Raw genomic sequence first — 22,623 nt, forward strand, 5'->3', positions numbered from 1 at the left:
ACTGGACTGATTTAAAAATTTCTTTCGCCACCAGAATGCTACATTTACATTATCCCTGAGTAATATAGGCTATAATTTAAAAAGAGTAAATTAGAAGTCCAACCCGGGGAGGTGCTCAAACAGTAATTTTGAGATTTACGATGGAAATGTTTGTTTGCAAATGGTTGGTATTGGTTTTATTATTAATGCGATACCTCTGTAGACTGTAGTTGGCGCAGTGGCACTTCTATGTATTTTAGTATAGAATCTATGATTATCTAACCGTGCATCGTGTATAAAAATACGATAGGTAGGTAATATGTTATACAACTTACAATATAATAAAATTGGAAAACACTAAAGACATAAACATAATATTTTAGTAGGGAGGTATTACTATCAAATAATTATATCAGACATGTATATTATGAAAATCTTTCTATGGGAATCGGAAAACACTGAATATTTTTTATATATTAAATTATATTTTAAAGTGCTTACTGCAGTTTGCAAGTGTAGCTATATTATTACATAGTATAGGTATCTAAACAGTGCCATAACTAATAAGTTATGAATTAATAAGTATTACACTATTACCAAAACTATAGTAAATTCAAAATTATATTATCAAATTAATAAAATGCTTTACGCCTTTACCGGGCTTCACAACAGTCCACAATAATAACAATTTAGGTAGGTATATCGTATAGGTATGTACCTATTGCCGCCGCAACATAATTATACACCTACCTATTTACCTATTATTTAAATTAATTAATATCGGGTTATAATTAATAGCGAGGATAGCTGGTCTCACACACACACACGGACCATCACCTGTTGTCATTATAATATTCTATTTTTATATCTATTTAAATGTGTCCTGTGAGTTATATAATACCTATATGTAGATTATGCCCGTTATCGTATGCCGCCGCACCGGCTACGTGAATATTATTTAACACGGCCGCCGCGATATTTTGTCTCGCATCAAACGTTGTCGCGTCAACACCGGCGTGCGCCAAATTATTATATATTAGGTTATTATATATTTTATAATATTATTCACTTTTCAAAGTAGTGCAAATATTATTTTTTATTATAATCATTAGCGCCAGAAGGGCCTAAGTATTATATTGTTACACAAATTAATATATTATACCTTTGTGGCGGCGCGAATCGCCAATTTTATTATATCTGTGTGTTAACACCATTTGCGTGGTTTTATTTGTATGTAAATTTATATAGTTTAGGCAGCGGCTGGCCAGCAGTGCACCGACAACCTGTGAGTTATTTATTTTATATTATTATTGTTATTATTATTATATTCTGTCGTGCCACAAGGGCCGTACATTATTTATTATTATTATTATTATACTCCATTGTCCCATAAGGGCTATATATATTTGTTATATTCTGATGTGCCATAAGGGCGCATAGTTCTATTATATTATTATTCAGCTTGGTCATAAGGACTGCATATTATTGTTATATTTACATTTTGTCTGGTCATAAGGGCCGCACATTATTTACACGCATTATTGTACATATTATATTTCTCTATTTTGTTGGGCCAGAAGGGCCACGATATATATTATACTGTAATAGCCATAAGGGCTTTGATTTATTATTTATATTATATTTTTTATACCTTGGTGTTGCTGTTATTTTTATATATTTGTAAAAATTATTATTGATATTGTGTCTTATACAGCAACTCATTAACCAGCAATCGTGTTACCATTTATTTAACTTAATTTAATTATTGTATACACACCCACATATATATACATATAACACACAGATAATACACATAATTACACTACACGCATTACGTAGTTCGACAGTATTTGCCCGGCGATCCCGACCACTGCTGTTCGAACTATTACACCATTACACACCCAGCTAGTCCTCGCATATTCAAGACCTAGGTGTTAGTGGTGAGCAATTATTAGGTGTCCGGGGTGCGCGTATTATCGTCATATGCTCCCGGCCCGTACAGTACCTATATAGACTAAACGTGTTCTCACACGCTTGACAGTACCGATATTAGGAAAAAAAGTCCCCGGAAAAAAAGTCTCGGAAAAAAAGTTTCCGGTAAAAAAGTCCCCGGTAAGAAAGTCCCACGGAAAAAAAGTCTCCAAATTAATATTTGATTTAAATTCAGTCTTTTATCATATAGGTATTTAATAAATTAATATATAGGTACATAGCCCATAGGTAATACATGTTACATATTTTATTGAACATAATTAACAAACAACTAAATTAAATAGGTACCTTTCTAGGATTAAAAATTATTGTAGATAAGTATTTATATAGATAACTTGTTATCTATAATTAAATAAATCTGCACAGCTATTCTCAATTGATGAATTTTTAAACATATAATAATATTGTTTAAAAAATATAAAAATGTATTTATTTAGATATGTACCCCTCGTAAAATAATTAAAAATTGAATACAATATGTCCTATAATATTATTTAAAAAATATAAAAGTGTAATTATTCAGATATAAAAGATCTCTTTCTTATATTTTGACCTATTTGATTTAAAAAATTAGGAACATCTACAGATTTGTCTTCATCAAAACGTTGACATAAAATGTTCAATCAAACTTCAATTTTTTTACCAGCTTTTGTTTTTTGCCGATTAATTTCTCCTAATTCAGCCAATCCCATTCTTGCCTTGTCCGTTCCAACTTCTTGACACATTTTTGTTAGTAATTTCCAAATACTGGGATGTTTAATGCCGACGAGATGGGAAAACCTATTGTTCCAGCCTTCACAAGCATTATTAGTTCTGTGTGGATTTGTTGACAGAGTTGTTATATTAACGTTCCATGACTCTGGTACAAACAATGGTGGTATTCTTCTTAAAATTATATTGTTTGTTTTTTTAACTTTCCTGAACATACCTCCAACATAATTTTCATCAAAATACTGAAGTAGATCTTCTGCTCCAGTTGGACAATTTTGTTTTAAATAATTCATTCCCTCACAAACTTTATCCACAGGGAGAAAAGCCAATCCATCCATCATAGCACAGTATAAATTGAAGTTTTCGTCCTCTCTATATCGCTTAATCAAGCCCAGGTTTTGTATTTTTCTGTAAGTGCTTTGCGATAAATGATAAAAGCACCCTCGAATTAAAATTTGTTCACCAAAAACTATTTTGGCAGCTTTGTGAACTGCGATTTCAAAATCAACATTAAAGTATAACGGATCTGGGTATAGTTCGCGATTGTTACACTCATTCAAAATTATTTTGAACATTTCTTCATAAGTGTTTTGCGTTTTTCGCTCAAGTAAGCAAAACACTGGCGTAATAAAAATTTCATTTACTTGGATTCGAATGACGTACAGTTGTAAAAAATGCTCGGGCGCTAAACCAAAGTTACCATCAATAAACCAGGTATCGGCATTTGCTAACTGTTCTAATGAACTATCTAACGCAAATATTATAATCCGTTCACTTGACTCTAGACCATTATCTTTCAATAAAAATCGCTCATTCCCACAACGTGTCCAATCATCTAAAACCATAGTACAAATAATGATGAATTATTTTTCCGTTAGTAATACTCCACATTATACACATTTATTATTATGGAACAATTCTATTTTAGCTTTAAAATTAAAGCATTTTTTGAACTTTAAATGCTTATAAAAAAAACTGTGACTAACGATTTTTAATATTTTTCATCTGTCTTTGAAACAATATAGTAGGAGCCTTGTATTAAATTTTCAAGTATTTTTACTTGGAAACATGTACGCCAAATCTGTTTAATTTTTATAAAATTGATTTATAAAATTTAAAAACTATTTTGTAGTAAACCAAGCCATTTATAAATTATTATAATAATAGGTACCTAATGCAAATTACATTCAATAACAAGTTCTTGTAGACTATTTGGTTTTTTCGGGTTTAAACTGCTTCTTTGATTACGAATACTTCTTTTTATTGAATCTTCGGATGGTAATTCAATAAATATCTCTTTTGGTAAATTTTGTACAGCTTGAGCAAAAATTTGTCCTGAATTGTTGCAAGTCTGAAGTGAACAATCCTTTATCGTTTGTTTGATTTTCATTGCTCCTATTTCACCTTTATTAGCACTATGACTGTGTTCTTCTTCAAAACGTATGATTTTTTTCATTTTCAAATTGGTAATTAACATTGCTGGACACTTAAGTGACGATTTCTTGGAACATTTCCATCGGATTATACTTTGGCATATTTTTTTTATAGTATAAGTATAACCTTTTAGTGCAATTTTATGATTTCCTTTGTTTGATTTAAGAAGTTCCATGGTTAAACACTTAAACTACACTCGCGTACAACTCGAAACTAATACGAAACTGGATACGTATGATAGGTTTCTGTATATGGTACTGTGTGTAACTGTCAAACTATAGATTATGTCAATTAATTGTCATGTACTATCTACAGATAAGATTTGTCAACCCAACTTATTTTATAAATAAAATAAGAAGTTTAGTGGAAATATTGTTTTATTTATACTGCAACGGGAGACTTTTTTTCAATTTTTCAATTTTTTTCAAGACTTTATAAGGTACCTATTTAATTTAGTTGTTTGTTAATTATGTTCAATAAAATATGTAACATGTATTACCTATGGGCTATGTACCTATATAAATACCTATATGATAAAAGACTGAATTTAAATCAAATATTAATTTGGAGACTTTTTTATCCGTGGGACTTTCTTACCGGGGACTTTTTTCCGTTTACCGCAGAGCATGTTCTATTTTCCAACGCAACGTTGTGCGGTCAAGACACACTGTCGATTATTTCAATTTATTTTTTTTGTATTTCAAAAATGGATCTTCTTATTTCCGAAGTACAAAAAAGATCGGTACTTTGGAATAAATGGGATCCAAAATTTAAAGATCGGGTAGTGGCAGACAGGCATTGGGATTCTGTATCTAAAGAACTTCGAATGTCAAGTAAATTAATTTAAAATTATAATATAATAGCTGAATATAATAGCTAAAGAAATATATTATTATTATTACAATATTACAATATTATTAATTATTATTTATTATATAATATATTAATATTTTACGGAATAATATAATCAGTAATAATAAAAAAAATTAAATAATAATACTTATAATATAATTAATTCCTAAGAGCAATACAAATTGGACAATTTGGTAGGTTAAAGTTCTATATCGTGGTAATTTATACTTTCCATAAAATTTAGCGAAAAAATCATTTTTATAATATAAAACAATATTTATCGGTTATTTATTTATTACATTTTATTACAATTTATTATTGGAAAAAAAAATGCTTAAATTACTTCTTATATTCTCTGCTGCTCTGGATGTTTTGTTATTTCTCACACTAACTGCTAAATCGCTGGATAAATTATGCATTTGGTTTGATATATCTGAGTCCATATAATTTGCTGTTCCTACTCCTTTTTTTTCCAAATATATAATCACATTGTGCAGCATACATATTGCTTTTACAACGTGATCAGCATTGTCTACCTTTGTCTCTATAGACCTCTGCAAAATTCTAAACTTTGCTGCTGCTATACCGAAAGCACATTCTATTGTCATTCGTGCTCTGGATAGTCTATAATTAAAGTAATTTTTATTTTCATCATTTAGTAACCTTCTTGGGTATGGTCGCATCATGTATGTTCGCAAAGGAAATGCTTCATCATCAATGAAAGTATATGGACCAATTAAGTTCGAATTTGGTAGTTTTTTAGGATAAGGTAGCTTCAAAGTTTTATTTTCAAGAGGTTTTAAAATATTTGAATTTGGTATACCTCCATCGCTATTTTTTCCATAAGATCCGACGTCAATCATAATAAATTTATAATTTGCGTCTGCAACAGCCATCAAAACAATAGAGTAAAACTGTTTATAATTGAAGAACATACTACCAGATTTTTTTGGACATTTTATCCGAATATGTTTGCCGTCTATACTCCCGACACAATTTGGAAAATTCCAATTTTCATAAAATTCTTGTGCAATTTTTTCGAAATCAGCTATCGTAGGTGTGGGCATATGTTTTTCTTTCAATATTTTCCAAATTGCTTTACAAATTTCAATAACAATTTAAGACGCTGCTGTTTTTAAAATTCTAAAGGTTAAAGCAATTTGCCTAAAAGCTAAACCAGTAGCAAGGTATCTGCGTGGAAAAAAAATTTGGAACATATATTATATTTTAAATTTTAAAATTTAACTAGTGCACTATTTTTATATTTTTATATATTTATTTATTTTATTCATTTATTTTAGTTCTATATTATGTATATTATTATATATATTTATATTTTTTATTGTATACATATTAGATATTATATTCCAGACTATCTTAAACGACTAATTTTTCAAAATATTTTGACTTTTTTTGAGTTATTTATAGACAGCTGAAATTTTAGATTTTTCTAAGTATTTTGTTTTGATATGTCTATAAAAAAATGTAGCAGTCCAGAAAATCTTTAAAATTGAATACAAGGTTTCTTATAAGTTGTACTTATCGCAGTTAAAAAAAAAATTTTAATTGTTAGCTACAATTTGCAAAGAATTTTGTAGTTGAAAAAAGATAAAAAAAATAGGCTAAGGTTTAAAGCTTAAAATTTAAAGCTAAAAATTGAAAATTAAATACTAGGTTGTTTATAAGTTTGCTTACAATAATTATATTGTATTTAAAAATGAGTACATATTATTTTGTCTGTGCGCCGCGCCGCTTCTACTTTACAATTTCACGGTTAGCGACAACGACTCGCGTAGCGTTTTAGTGCCCTCACACGGTATCTGTTAATTACAAATACTAAAAGCCCATCTAATTTGGTGCACTGCTCAAATAGCCAAAAAAACCTCAAAATCTTTCAAAAGTTATATCATGTATAGGCGATGATAATATACATATGATAAGATTCAATGTTGTAGAAAATTGGTATATTTGGTATATTAATTTTAATTCTATTAATTATTAGTTTACACATTTTGCACAATATTTAAATTTTATTTCCATAGAAGACGATGTTAAAAAAAAGTGGAGAAGTCTTCGGGGTCAATTTTTAAAAGAATTTAAAAAAATCCCTTCCAGTCGTTCTGGAAGTAGTCAAGAATATGATGCGCTATATCATGGCAGATGGAGCTATTTTCGTGCGATGTTATTTTTGAAGGACACAGTCACACCAAGAATAAGTGACGGAAATATATCCGATGTAGACGTTGTTGAGGTTGAAGAAGACATCAATGAGGAACAAGACGAACTCGAGGACATTGACCAGTCATTAGAACTAAATATTTCTACAAATGATTATAATATTTCATCACCCCCATCAACTTCATTTACAACTAAAAAAAAAATAAGAGATCAAAAAAATTAGAAACGGGCAATACTTTTGAACAACAACTGATTGATCTTGAAACTAGAAAACTAGCTGCATTAACTGAATCACCCGCTCCAGATGACGAAGATATGCATTTTTTTAAATCCATTCTTCCGTATTTTAAAAAAATGAGCCCTATCCAAAAATTACGAGTGAGAAACGAGATCCAAAATATTTTGATACGTGAAAGTGTACTACCACAGCAATACTTAGGCTCAAAAAATTCACATAACCAAAATTACATTATTCCATCACCCTCTACCGTACATCCAACATACACTTCCATACCACCAAATTTCCAGTATCCAGACGACACACATTCTAGTATTTTAAATTAAAATGTATAATTAGTTATTTTTATAATTTCTTATTTTAAAAGTTATAAGTTTTTATTTTTTATTTAATCATTACAATGCTTATTTAATACTGCTATACAGTTATTTTTTATAATTTATTATTTTAAAAGTTAAAAGTTTTTATTTTTTATTTAATTATCATAATGCTAATATAATACTGCTATACAGGAATCTAGTTTAGTTTAATTAAATTAGTTTTATATTTTAATATATTATGTTATTGTTAATATAATATAAAAACTATTAATTATTTTGATTTGTTATTTATTAAACTAATGTGTTTACCTTAAAGTAATAATCAGTCTTTCTTCCACAGAAATTGGTATTTTAAAATTGGTTGTTTTATGATAACATTAATTTTCAATTTCCTCTTTTATGTAGTCGAAAGTACTTGTACTCATTCGTGTGTAAGAACAGAATAAATTATCATCAGCTCGTAGCTCTGAATACAAATGATGAAATTCGCCAAAATCAAACCTATCTTTATAAATTTGATGCGGCGGATTACGTTTGCGTTTTTTTTTTTCAAAATAAAAAGTTTAACCGCCAAACTTTCGGATAGTACAATTTTACGTTGTTCGGTGGTTAACGACATGTTGACAACTGAAAATAAAATGTACAACTGCCTACAACTTCACAACCTCTTGCAGGTTGCACGTGTGAATTCATCGACGTCAATTTTGTCAAAAATATGTTGCGTTGCGTTGCGGGCGAACGTATAAACGCAACGCACGGATTCAGTTAGGACACATCGTTATACTAATTTATTATACTCGCAGTTATAAACTTTCGTTTATTCGAATTTTTTCGAAACTTGAACCGTCTAAAAATATGTTTGACACGTTAACATCTTGTTCGAAAATTCAAAATTTTAAAACAACTAATATTACCAAATAATTAGTCAAGAATATTTGATTTATATAAAACTATAATTTCTGTTCAATGTCCAATGTCTGTTCAATGAAAAAAATAGGAATCAATTTATATCAACAATGTATCCTAAAACAAATTTTAATTTTTAAAATCTTTATCTTATTATGTATTTTATTACTGGAATTACATTTGTTTCACTCGATGTGCTTCCAATATCTACGTGTATTGTGTATATTTGTAGGAATTGTTTGTTACAACTTTTAAAAGTCCCGTCAAAAAAGAAATTTCTATATGTAGATGCAGCTTCTCGTTGAGCACTACTTGAAAAAGCAATAATTCTTTCTTCGACGTTATCGTCAAATAATAAAAATTGGTAATTGTTACCAAATTGTGAAATATCATCGGGTATAATTATTTCTTCTTTCGAATTTGGATCTAATGTATTACCAAGTGTCCTTTTTTTAATCCTATTTAAAGTTGTCTTGGCGGAAGCGTAAGTAGGAATATTCGTATCGTGGTCATAGCCTTTTTGGAATAAAGGGGACATCTCTTGACAGAAAATTTGAGATGATGTATATGAAGACTCTTCTCGTACTCTTTTTCTTGCATTATCAAATTGTTTTTTTACTTCGCTTGCTGCCACATCAGGTTTACATAAATGATCGGAAAAATTCCTCTATTGTACATAGGAAATGGTTTTGAGTTGAACAGTGTTCCATCTTCAGTTACTCAACTAAATCAAATTGAAAAACAGATGGTTTCACTTAGATTACCGTTTATGAAAATATTCAAATGTCTCCGCAGTGATGGACAGCTAAAAATCAAAGGCAACGTTATCAATGTTCCGATAGATCTCACTAAGACTACATCTATTTTGCCCAGACGTGCCGACAATTTGGCAGCAGTTAAAATGATGAAAGTTAAATTGAAAAGAAAATCATGTTTTAAACAACATTATCTTTATCAAAATGTTAGACCGTCGTTAGTAGTAGCAGCATTGCAAGATTTGATTAAAAAACCACTGTATAAAGATGCCGAAATAGATAGAGATTGGTTGGCTCGTGTCACAGAAACCACCAAGAGTACGGAAAATGGTTCGGATCTCGAAAGCGAAGGAACTGATGATGAAGATACAAATATCGAATCAATCAATCCGGGAACAATGTAAACGATGATTGAGAACTGTGATTTTGTCTCAGGTGAAGGCATGAAACCGTTGTCTATTCTCATTGATGATCACGTGGAAGAAAAATCGTTTCCTGATTTGTTAAGAGGACATCCACGCACTAATAAATCACCTCTAAAGAATTATTCAAAAGTAGTACGATCTGAACTGCTGAACGTAGATCGAAGATTTGCATCAGACTCTTCTAACTTATTTTTTAAATGCAAAGTATTAGTTCAAAAATTAATCGCTAGTAATGAGCAAATCGTTTTACGGAAAAACAAAAAAGGAAACACAACTGTTAATGACGTAGCGAATCCAGAAGTCTTAAATAAAATGATAGATAACGATCAAGGATACCGAATGCTACACAACGTACAAAATTCACCATCATATCTAGCTGCAATAAGGAAAAACGTTTTTGCTATGGGTCAAGAAGGGCAACCGACATTATTCCTAACATTTAGCCCCAGTGAATCAACTTGGATTGATTTATTGAAGATTCTATACAAGCTACGTTACTTCAAAATATTATCTGACGATATTGAACTGACTTATGCTCAAAAATCAGATTTAATTCGACAAGATCCTGTTATTTGTGCTACTTATTTTGACCACAGAGCACTGTTCAAATTGATTAAATCAAAATATTTAATTTTCAAAAAACACAGTGTAAAGCATTTCTTTTACCGGGTCGAATACCAACATAGAGGAAGTCTACATGTACATATGCTATTGTGGTTAGATAATGCACCTGTTTTCGATCCAGCCAAACCGGAAACTTTTGGTGCCTGTGTAACGCTAATTAACAAATACATCAAGTGTATGGTAGACGATAGCAGTCCTGCCCATGAGTATTTTCATAAAAATACTCATAAACATACACACACTTGTTACAGGACTGACAAAGATAAACAAATTAAAAAGTGTCGCTTCAATATACCCTATCCACCGATGAATGAAACCTGCATATTGACCCCGCTAACAGCTGACAACAGTAATGCAATCACAAGACAAACTCATATGCAACAATATGATAAACTTCTGCAATATCTCAGGGACTTCAAGGACTGTGACACATCTTCAAATCAGTCATTAGAAGATATTTTACAAACATTATCAATAGCAGATGTTAATGAATATAAATCCATTATTCGAACTGTTATCAAACGGCCGACAGTTTTTCTAAAACGCACCATAAAACAAAGAATGATTTCTGGATTCAATAAAGAATTATTTCCGCTGTGGCAATCTAACATAGACATATAGTTTATATTAGATGAAGAATTTTACACAGACACAAAAATAAATTGTGAAATCATTGTTGTAAAATCAATAAATTAATCACTCCGCTCAGAATATAAAATTCTAAAACAATAGGTACATAGTTCGAAAATACTAATAAAAAACAAACAAGGTAGATATTAAACCAAATAATGTTTTAATTGTTTTCAAGATTCGTGGGTACTGAAATTTATATAAGTAGAAACATTGTTGAATAGGTACTCCATTAGTTTAAAAGAATGCAATTATTAGGTAGGTACCAACATTGATTTTTTACATTTTGAAATCCAATAGGTTATAATTAAATAATACAATTTGTAATAATAAAATAATGACCATGGATTACTTGTGGTCAAAATTTGACCTAGATCAAATCCAATTTCTGTTGAGTGATTACTCTGTAAGGCCAAATTTTGACTGGAGTTTCTGTAATCGATTTAGGTTTTAATAATGAAATACCTATCATGTTTTTGTCCTCGAATTTTCTAATACTCATGTGAATATTTTTCAAATTCAATGTGTATTCTAAGTTGATAGGCAATTAATAATATTCAATTATGCTTGCTACTCATATATTTTAATGTGTCTATATAGCTGACCTAAAAGTTGATCTAAAAAGAAAAAATATGTATTTATGTTTATTGTATTTTAGTGTTATAATATAAAAATACTGTATTTGTAATATACTAGTTAGTTACTTAATTATTATATTACATTATTCAGAGATTTACAAACTTCTATAGTGAAAACCCAGGGCTGTATTTAATATTTTGTCGCACTAGGGCAACAACATTTTGATGCCCCCGACTTAGCTATGCCTCATTTTTCCCTTTTCAGTATTTTTACACAATATTTATTATTCACAATATACAGACACACAGTATCAAAAATATTAACTGTATTATGACTAACTAAATATAATCATAAATTATACATAACAAAATTATATGGAATACTGAATTGTATTATTATTTTATATTACTAGCTGTTCCGCTCGGGGTTGCCCAAGCCAAAGATTTGTAAATTATATTTTTTTAAATATATATGCCACATTTATTATTACTATAATACTAATATAATATATAACCGATAACAACCAATGAAATAAGCAAAAAAAAATCTTTGTCTGACTTTTGTTCTCTGGCTATAAGGGTTGACAAAAAAATTATATAAACACAGAGATTCCGCTCGTTCTATATTTTAAGGGATAGTCTGGTATTTGAATGAAACGTCCCAGTGTTCAGACAAAAGGTCCTAATTAACACGTTTTTTGTCCCGTATTTTGAATAATCTATGTTCCTTATTTAATAATTGTTTACAATTTAATTTTTTCTTATTATTTTTAAATTTAATTTCTTGATAAATGATAATATCTAAATTACAAATTCTTACACTATGTTTTAATTATATTTATTTCAAGTATTGAAAATTGTGTTTATTTTAAAGTGAGAAAAAACAAATTTTACATTTAGGCCAAATGTGTAATCTTTAGTGATGCACAATGATGTCGTATTTCGATATCACACCAATTTTACGTCTATTTTAACGTCTACGTTGAGTTAAGCAATACGATAAAGCTCTTACAATAGACGTATATAGCTGTGACTGTTGGATTTTTACAATTAGTCTCGTTTTTTCCGTCGTCTACGTTGAGTTAAATATTTAATAAGTTAAATTAATAATAATTTATTTGTCAATAGTTATAATTAATAAGTTAAATAATTAAATAAAAATTATGAGTTCTATTAAGATAGTACCATTACCTGGAGGTCGTAGTGACACATGGAAACATTTTGGCTTTAAAATAGATAATAATGGTACAATATTAAATAAAAAACAAGTTCACTGTCGCGAGTGCAAGTCTATTATTGCGTACAGTGGTAATACTAGTAATTTAAAATTACATTTACCACAATGCAGCGGTTATTACCAGACAGAGTCAATCAATTACTTTTTTTGAATTCATATTTAAAAGAAAAAAATATATCAGAAAACGTAATGGTATGAAAACTATTAATAAATAATAATATTTTTTAGCTAAATACTTAATAATTTAAAATGTATGCATATTTTCAGGAAGCGATTATACAACACTCCGAGGTACCCACAGTAGATGAAAAATAAATGATGTACCTATAATTTTAATTCAATTTAAATTTTTAAATTTTTGTTTATAATAATTAATAATATAATATGAAAACTTTTTTTATACTTTTTATTTACACTTTTTAATGTAAGAAATATTAATTTCAAAAAAAAAACCTATTATATATAAAAATAAATTATATCGGTATATCGTTTGTCGATATCGTTTGTTTTTCGATATCGCGATATGATATCGATATCAATGAACCGATATCGATAACGGAAAATATATCGTTGTGCATCACTAGTAATCTTAGTTATCTAAATATCTAATATCCAATTATTCAATATTTTTTCAAATACAACCTGGCAACTACCCATTTAAAAAGTAAAAATAAACAATACAAATCCTCGTGTAAGCACTTTTTTAAAATGTGAATTTTAGAAAATTCTTTCTTAGTACACATCTACATTTTTGTACATTTTTAACAATGAAGGTCGGTTGTAGGTAGGTACCATGAAAATTTGTACCATTTTCAATTTCTTGTACAACTTTTAACAGGTTTCTTTCTTAAAATCTTATTTGGACTATAACAAATATACTTTTTTTAATTAGCCAAATGAGTCCAGCCGTTTTCAAGTGATGCGATCACCAACGAACAACATTTAATTTTAATTTATATAGATAGATATCGGCATTTTTCTACGACGTATTATACATTAAAACCTTCCCCGAACTCAGCCGATTCATTAGTGAAACTGTACTAAAATCGGGTGAGTACCTAATTTGCAAGATATGCGCGTTCATACAAAAAATAATTTTTTATATATAAAATAGTCAGGGGCGGACTGGCTGGGCGGGTAAGTGGCCATACCCATTCAGGCCCTCTAGACATTTTATGTTTGGGCCTCGAGTTATATATTTATATTGGTAGAAGTTCTGGAACACTTAGTAATTTATTTTTTTTTTTAACAATAATAGTAATTACCCATTAGTATTAAAAATAGTATTTAAATTAAAAACATAAGGTACACTTTTTTTTGAAATATAATATTTTGAATGGAATGATGAATGTATTGATTTTACAATGATGTGTGTATTTTTTTTTTTTTTTTTTGTGTGTGTACACGATAAGTAGTCGAAATAACGCTTCGATTTTCAACTTTAGTATCTTGTTCGATGGGAAAGTGAATCTAGTTGGTACTTTTGGGTGGTCAAAATTTAAAATTCCCAATAGCTTTCAAAAGCGCAAAATTAAAAAAGGTGGGTAAGTGGATGTCGCTCTGCTATACAGTAGGTTACAAGTGGGTCACTGTAATGGATGGTGTTAAGTTTGAATTCTATGATATAATATCATTGTATAAGAAAAACGATTCTGAGCGAAAACAGTCAGTCAGCCTATGATATTACTAAGTATATTTGATGATATTATTGTGAATAAAGTAATTTATATATACCAGCTATTTACGTGGAACCTTGTTTTAAATTTTTAATCCTTAGCTATAAAAGTTGAACATTTTATAAATTTTTAACTACAAAATAAATATTAAATTTTAAATTTGATAAATTTTGTCAAAATTTGAACGTTAAATGCTTATGAAAAAAATTGTGGCTATGTATTTTTAATATTTTTCAACTACTATTGTAACAATATATCAGGAGCCTTGCATTAAATGTTCACGCTTTTTTACCCAACAAATAAAATTTTACTGATATTTATAGAAAAAAAAACTAAAAAAATTGAAAACTGACAATGTCCGTAATTAGCTCAAAAATAGTCAAGTTATTTTCAAAATTTTATCGTGTATAGAAAATGTTAATATAATAATTATTAAATATTAATGCTAATATAACATTCAGTGAATTTTTCAAGTATCTACTGTCGTACGATTTTTAATTAAAACGAAATAAGAAAATCGTTACATAAGAAATCGAGTGAATACCAAATTTTGTAAAAATATGAATTTCAAACACTCATAAAAATTTAATTTAACTTTCTTGTAGACATTTTTTTTTTGATAAAAGTAGATAAAAGTAGACAAACTTATGGATAATCTTGTATTACATTTTCAAATCTTAGATTTAAAAAGAAAAATTTTTATAAATTCTCAACTCAAAATAATTTGCTAATCTAATCTTTGTCAAGATTTGCACTTTAAATACTTATAAATAAAAACTGTGACTAAGGTTTTTAATATTTTTCAAATATCATTTTAACAATATAGTAAGAGCCTTGTATTACAGATATATACTCAGTTTCTATACTCAATTTTAGGTTTAAAGTTTACAAAGCTCCTACTATATTGTTATAATGACATTTTAAAAATATTAATAATTCTTAGTCACAGTTTTTTTTTATAAGCATTTAAAGTTCAAATATTGACAAAATACGGAAAAAAAACAAAAATTAGCAAATTATTTTAAGTTGGAAATTCATAAAAAATGTAATACACAATTCTTCATAAGTATCAAAACCTTTATCAAAAAAAAGCTACAACGTTATGCATAGCGTACAACAATAGCTACATCGTTTTAAGTTTGTGGTATCAATGACTAAATAGGCTAGAAATATTTAATTTTATAAATTACCTAAAATTATAAAACCAACGGTAACATTTTATCTATTAAAAAATAATGTATTTGATAATTTAAAATTACATAACAATTGATTAAAGTTAATACTGTAAAGTTTAAGTTTTAACTAACTATGTACGTATAATAGATAAATATTTTTACATTCCTTGTCTATGTAAAAGAAAATATGTCACAAAAATACTTTATAACTAATAGGATAGTGAGACAAAAAATGTAAAAAGGAAAATATTTTTCCCTCCCCTTGACAAATTCCTGCGGACGCCCTAGGGGTGGTTTAAGTCAATAAAGATTAAGAAACCTGAACTCTGATGGAAGAAACAATTAAAATGTTACATACTTTAATTTAACTACTCATAATTATTATTTAAGGCATACATGATTCATATGATACAAAACAGATACATATTTTTTTTTCAATTAAACAAGAAATATTTTAATTGTCAACACAGTTTTAAATTTTAAATAAATACAATTTCGCAACCTGTAATGGTAATATTTTATCAATTTTATTTTTAAAAACATTTAATTTATTATTATTTATTATCGTTGAGTATCAATGTTATTTTTCACCTATCTATTTATTATTTTATGATTCAAAAAATCAAAAATCGTGATGTTTAGATCATGTATTACTATGTATACAAATTCGGTACCCCTCGTACACACGCTTATGGTACAAGCCAAGTATTTAGACAAAAAAGAGATCATTTAAAATAAAAAGACTATTTTTCACTTCGCTCAAAAAATATTCAAAAGTTGTAGTTTGGGAACCAATATTATACAATTTATTTGCATACTTATTGTTGATTTATAATTTGGTTGTGTTCAAAAACATCGTTTTACTTTTTTTATTGAAATATTGGCACTTTCTAACATAAGCTATTGTCCCCCCAAACCACCAATTAAAACAGCCCTGTAAAAATCATAGCACGCCTACTCGATACTTTTCCTATACAAGGAAAATATATGAATCATAAATATTTGTTAATAAGTAACCATGACAACGAAAACTTTATAAAAAATCGGTCAGAAATAAGAAATCATGTATCCATCCAAGAAAGATATTTATATTAAAATGAAATGCATATTTCCTCGTGACGATTCTTAGTATATTATTTATATCTAAAAATACGATATCGGTTTATTAGGTTAAATTTATAATATCAATCATAGGTAAATGATAATCTGCAATATTCGATATTTATAGTTACAGTAGACTAACAGTTAATAAAACCATACCTATACACGTACGTACTTTCGGAAAAATAAAAAACGATATATATGGTATAAAATTATTCGAACTCAATAGAAATTGTGAATAAGAACAAAAAATATTTTAAGAAAAAAATAACAACTAGCCGGTACAATATATGACCTATATTCAAAGACCACAAATCGCGAAATCTCGTTGTCGTCAGTCTCGCCGCCCCTTTTTTGTATGTAGGAATTAGCAACTCGGCGGAAAACGTGTTGCACCTTTATATACATATGGCACGCGTTATCCGGTCGTCGGCGGAATTGATTTTTGCAGAGTGTGCGAAAATGTCTGTTTACGTGCCTTTTACACGGCGGTTAAGCAATGCATTGAAACCTCTTCGCAGACCACCACGGCCGACCCATGATATCCCACACCTGTTGTTACTGTCTCCTTCTATACAATAATACTGCCGGTTAGGTCCAAACGCGCCAGCTCGTATACAAAATTTGTATCGATATCATCGAATACCTACCTGCTGTGCGAAGGTGTTGATGAGATGACGACGATGTGAGTGTATTATAATATGTCGCGTTTTTACGATTATAAAATTAGTCGAATGTGTCTACGGTTTGTTTGATTTGCAGGTACAGGCAAGCTCCACTTTGGCGGCTGTTCTGTTGTGCGATACTCCTGAAAGCTGTTGGTGGAGCGAAACCAAAACATTCCGTTCATTTGGACCCCCACTGGGACAATTTTAAGGTCAGTATATTATAGCTGTGTAACAGATCTGACGGTAGCTGTTAAACTATAACATATTTAATTTTGATTTATTATAAAATCCACCGGGCCTTTACTGAGAAAACTCGTGTGTAGGTACTGTAAAGACCGAAGATAAAAATAATTTTAACATTTCTGTATAAAACTTATGAAATAGCCGTTTACTAAAATGTTTTTTTAATATCCGTGAAGTAAAATGTACTAAAAACAAACGTTGCCACAAACGTGGCCCGTGATATGTTAGTGGCACTTAGTGCTATTAAAAAGTGGCCCTCTGTATATAGGGTCGTAGCAACCAAATATCGCCCTGGGTGAATTCTCAAAATTTGACCCAGCTGATATATTTATTCACTAACAATGAACGGGGTAATGAAGTTATTCCAATCAAAAATTTATGAATTTCATACATTTAGATAGGTTAACACTGATATACTACATAAGATTAAAAAAAAATACAATTACAATAACAATAACAATTAAATTAATTTACCTATTGTTTTATAATATTATACTCTACAAAAGAATGTAACATTTCGATTGTAATTTTTAAATAATACAAACATTGGCTTAATAAAACTAATAAATGTTTATAGATACATTAACGGTGACAATTTGATTGATTCATTAAACGTTTGTACTACATTTTACTATACCAGCCTAGTTTAATTTATATTATATTTATATTGTTATCAATACGGTAGCTGGCAAATTGAATTAATATTAATTGCATTTTATTATCATATTTAAATATTTTTAAATTACAAGAAAATAATTAAAATCGTTATTATTGCACCTTGGTTATTTAATACATAATTTCGTTCAAATTTCAACTCAAAATAACTATAGAAAAAAACTGTGTTAATATATATATTTTTATATTACAGAATTAACTACTTACGTACAACCTTGTTTTAAATGTTTAATATATTAAGCTATTAAAGTATTTTATACATTTTTAACTACAAAATAATTTGTAAATATTATAGTTTATCAATTTGATAAATGTTGTCAATATTTGAACATTAAATGTTTATAAAAAAAAAAAACATGCATAATATGCATTTTATTAGTTTTCAACTTCTGTTAACAATAATATATCAACAGCCTTGTATTACATTTTCAAGCTTTTTGACCAAACAAATAAAATTTTATTGACAATTATCAAAAAAAAAAAATTGAAAACTGAAAATGACTGTAAACATTTCTAAACAAGTCAAAATATTTTTTAAATGTTGTCAAGTATAGGAAAATTTCCTATATTTTTATCATTTAATGATAAAAATAAAAACATTTAGTGTAAACTTCAAGTGGCTACGATTATTACTTATTAGTATTTGTCATTTGAATAACAACAAGATATCGACGATTTTGAGTTTAAAATGTTCGACTGTATTATAATTCAGTCTTATAAAGTATTCGAATAAATGTAGGTATTCAAATTAAAACTCACTATATTATATAATAAATAATAAACATATTAATATATCATATTATAATTTATTAAGATTAAACGTAAAATAACAAAAATTAGCAAGGAAAAAATAAATTCTAAAAAAATTTGAATACTTTTTCAAGTATTTTAATAAGTATTCAGAATACTTTAATGCTTATTTATTCGAATACGTATTCCAAATATTCATTATTTTCCAATAAATTAAATTTCCCTTGGTTTATTGCCATTAATATTAATTTTTGTAAATAACAGGTTTCGTTTTTGACTATAATTTAATTTTATTACATTTTTTATAAAAATTTGAAATTTTAGCTGTGACATATACTTATTATATGCATATTAAATTATAATAATTAATTTCAATGTTAAAACAATGTACCAATTATTATATATTGAATTTTATATTAAATTGTTAATACATTAGTTTTATGTGACGAATTGACCTAATTACGACCTAATTACGTATATCCGTTATTCCAGATCGATTGTATAATAATTTATACTTATGAGTTACAACCAGGTAGTTATAATATGTTGGTTTAATGGTACATAATTATATATAATATATACTATACTCTATTCTGAATAGAGTATACACTATTATACTTTAAACTTATTCTCCTTAAATTATTAATTTTTTTAATCCCTATACTTCAGTATCATCAGTGATGCTTAACGCTAAATCTAGGTACCTATTTAGCTTGTAAGAATCATCGTTTTAATTTAGCTGTATTATAATATAATATGACATATTGTATACAAATTTCGTAGTCCTCGTTGTTCTCAAAACAATTTGCTGAATAAACATTGACCTATAAGTTTTTTTTTCGTGACATTGACGGCACTGCCAGAACTAGGCATTACATAGACAGCGCCGTAAACATCGAAAGTCTGGTGTTTGTTGAATTATTTGTTCATGGACATCTATCTATTCGGATAATCCATAATAAAATTGTTGGTGGCAGTGATGTATGATACGACAAATTTCAGCATCTCATTACTATTCAGACTACATACAATAACTATAAGCGGAAACTTTCAGAAATACTTATATTAAAAAAAAAAACCGAAAAATTGAAGCAGATAATTGAAAACAGAACAGTTATATACATGGATGTTGCATACCTAAGGTAATGTTAATAAAATATTATAATCTTTGAATATTCTACAAATACGCGTACAGTGTAAAAAGTATTTAAAAAATATTATTAAAGGCATTTTTTATTATTAAATACTTATAATAATAACCAGGGCTCGGGACTTAATGTGCTTAAAATCTTAAAAATATGCGCATACATATGCACCAAAAAATATCAAAATATGCGCTTTAATATGCATTTATTTTTAATTAAAAAATACATAGGTACTTATTCAAATTTAATTTTTAAAAAAACATATCTTGTACATATTACTAAAAATGTATATTTTAAAAATACTATATTACTAAAAAAAAATGTCTAACTGTTGAATGGGAGGTCTTTGGATTTTTCAACACTCAGCATCTTCTATACTTAGCAATTAAAATTCAATACATTTTCCATCTTTGTACAGATATTTTTCCCAGTTGTCCCTGTAAGACTTTTCATTGCAACACTTACATTGTCGATAATTTCGATTGAATCAGCTAAAAAAACACCTTCAGTTTGCAATTTTGTAATTGATGTAGTAAGAGAACTAAAATTTGATTTTATGTATACTAAATCATTTTTAATGTGAGGTGTTGCCAAGTATTTTTTTGCATTTTTTATACTAAAAACATCCTCTGAATCTAATTTATTAACAATATTGAAAATTATTTCAAAGTGTTCACAGTAATATATGGCTGCATTGTATTGTTACTTACATTTGTACTTGTTCAGCCACCCTGTGTAGCCCATGTGCAGTGTATGTAACGTGTATCATTTTGGAATATAAAGCATTTAACGTTTGACCACATTTCACCATGTAAGGTGCTGCGTCCGACAAAAACAATAAAACATTGTCATGTTTTATACCATCTGGCCATAATATAGAAAGAGATTTGTCAAATAGCTTACTAACTGTAGAATAATTAACTTTTTCCAGTTCTTCAGTGTTCAATAGAAATATTTTTCCAGATTTTTCAGCTTCCAAAGTACCAATAATCACGTTTGCGATAAATCGACATTCAGCATCGGTCGTTTCGTCGATCGATATCCAAATTTTATGATCAGAAATATATTCTCTTATTTTTTGCATAGTTTCAATAAAACAATCATCAATATAGCCTTTTCTTAAGGTTGTTTCGTATGGTATCTCTTTCCCTGTGTAAGATTACAAAAAAATTCTAAATACTTGGTTCGATAATTTACTCAGTGGAATGTTAGCCGATAGCAATGCTTTACATAAGTCCATATTGAAAGTAGACTTTTTAGTTGTATTAGTTTGTGTAATCATTTGTTGGGTTCTTGTATTGAACATTTCCCTCCGTTTAATCATTTTCACATGTTTAACTGTTTGTATATGTTGTATTACACTAGATCGCCGTTCATATTCTACTTTAATTTCAAATATTTTGCAAATCTACAATGCGAAAAAAATTTGCAAAAATACATTATCCCCAAATTCCAGAATGAAACTTTTCAACCGAATAATTTGTATTTTTTTTCTTTTGGCATATTATATTACAAATACGAGCACTAATAAATACAAAATAACGAATACAAATACGAACACGAGAACGATTGACGATTTATAAATTGACACGATAACGATCGTAGTCGGTCGATCACTGTGTACTGGCAAACAAAATAATACTGTAAAAGACAGATTAAATAAAAATAATATTGTCTTCAGAGCTAAAAATAAAATGGGTTCCCCGTAACACTATTGATTATTGCCTCATCGGTATTATTGCTGACAAAATCATGTAGATAAAATTGATTACCTAATTTACTAAAAATATGATTTAAGAGTAAATAATCAGAGATTATTTTAAAATATGCAATAAAAATCAATAAATCTTAAAAATATACATTTGTAGAAAAAAATTCCAAAATATGCAAACATATGCACAAAAAACTTTTAAACTTGAACTCCAAACACCACCACACAAATTTGTACCGGATCAGATTTATTCTATTTACTTCCCGAACAAATATGCAAATGCATAAAGTCCCGAGCCCTGATAATAACGATAATACATCGCACATGTGTTGTATGCCATTCGATAATCGTCAAGATAAACATTGATCATTGGTTAGGTTAGCCTTCCAAAGTTTGCGATTTTACGTTTATACGCATGCCCACAACACTTCTATAATGCCACGCGCTGCGCTATAACAAATTTTTTTAGATTCTGAGCGGAGCGATGAATGTATTGATTTTACAATGATGTGTGTTTTTTTTTTATTTTTTATTTTTGTGTCTGTCATCACCTTTTAGGACAGCAAAAATGCTTGGATTTTCTTCAACAGTATCTTTTCTGATAGGACAGTGAATCTAGT

General features: G+C 28.4%; 3 protein-coding genes across 3 annotated transcripts in view; 1 reads left to right on the forward strand and 2 right to left on the reverse strand.

Annotated features, from left to right (window-relative positions):
* Positions 1-2,594: 2,594 nt before the first annotated feature.
* LOC132947841 (uncharacterized) lies at positions 2,595-4,291 on the reverse strand. Its single transcript, XM_061018078.1, has 2 exons — positions 3,868-4,291; positions 2,595-3,517 (listed from the first exon to the last, which is right to left on the reverse strand). The coding sequence occupies exons 1-2, from the start codon at positions 4,289-4,291 to the stop codon at positions 2,595-2,597; spliced, it is 1,347 nt and encodes a 448-aa protein (XP_060874061.1).
* Positions 4,292-4,414: 123 nt separating this feature from the next.
* On the reverse strand, positions 4,415-6,035 carry LOC132947851 (uncharacterized). The gene is made up of 2 exons (XM_061018087.1): positions 5,312-6,035; positions 4,415-4,425 (listed from the first exon to the last, which is right to left on the reverse strand). The coding sequence occupies exons 1-2, from the start codon at positions 6,033-6,035 to the stop codon at positions 4,415-4,417; spliced, it is 735 nt and encodes a 244-aa protein (XP_060874070.1).
* An 11,450-nt stretch (positions 6,036-17,485) lies between these two features.
* The window catches only part of LOC132947861 (procathepsin L), a 38,572-nt gene continuing 33,434 nt past the window's right edge, over positions 17,486-22,623 (forward strand). Inside the window, exons 1-2 of the mRNA XM_061018097.1 lie at positions 17,486-17,496; positions 17,574-17,688. Coding sequence (XP_060874080.1) covers positions 17,486-17,496; positions 17,574-17,688 — 126 coding nt within the window. The remainder of the gene's footprint in view (positions 17,497-17,573; positions 17,689-22,623) is intronic.

This window comes from Metopolophium dirhodum, chromosome 1 (genome assembly GCF_019925205.1).
Source record: "Metopolophium dirhodum isolate CAU chromosome 1, ASM1992520v1, whole genome shotgun sequence".
NCBI lineage: Eukaryota > Metazoa > Arthropoda > Insecta > Hemiptera > Aphididae > Metopolophium > Metopolophium dirhodum.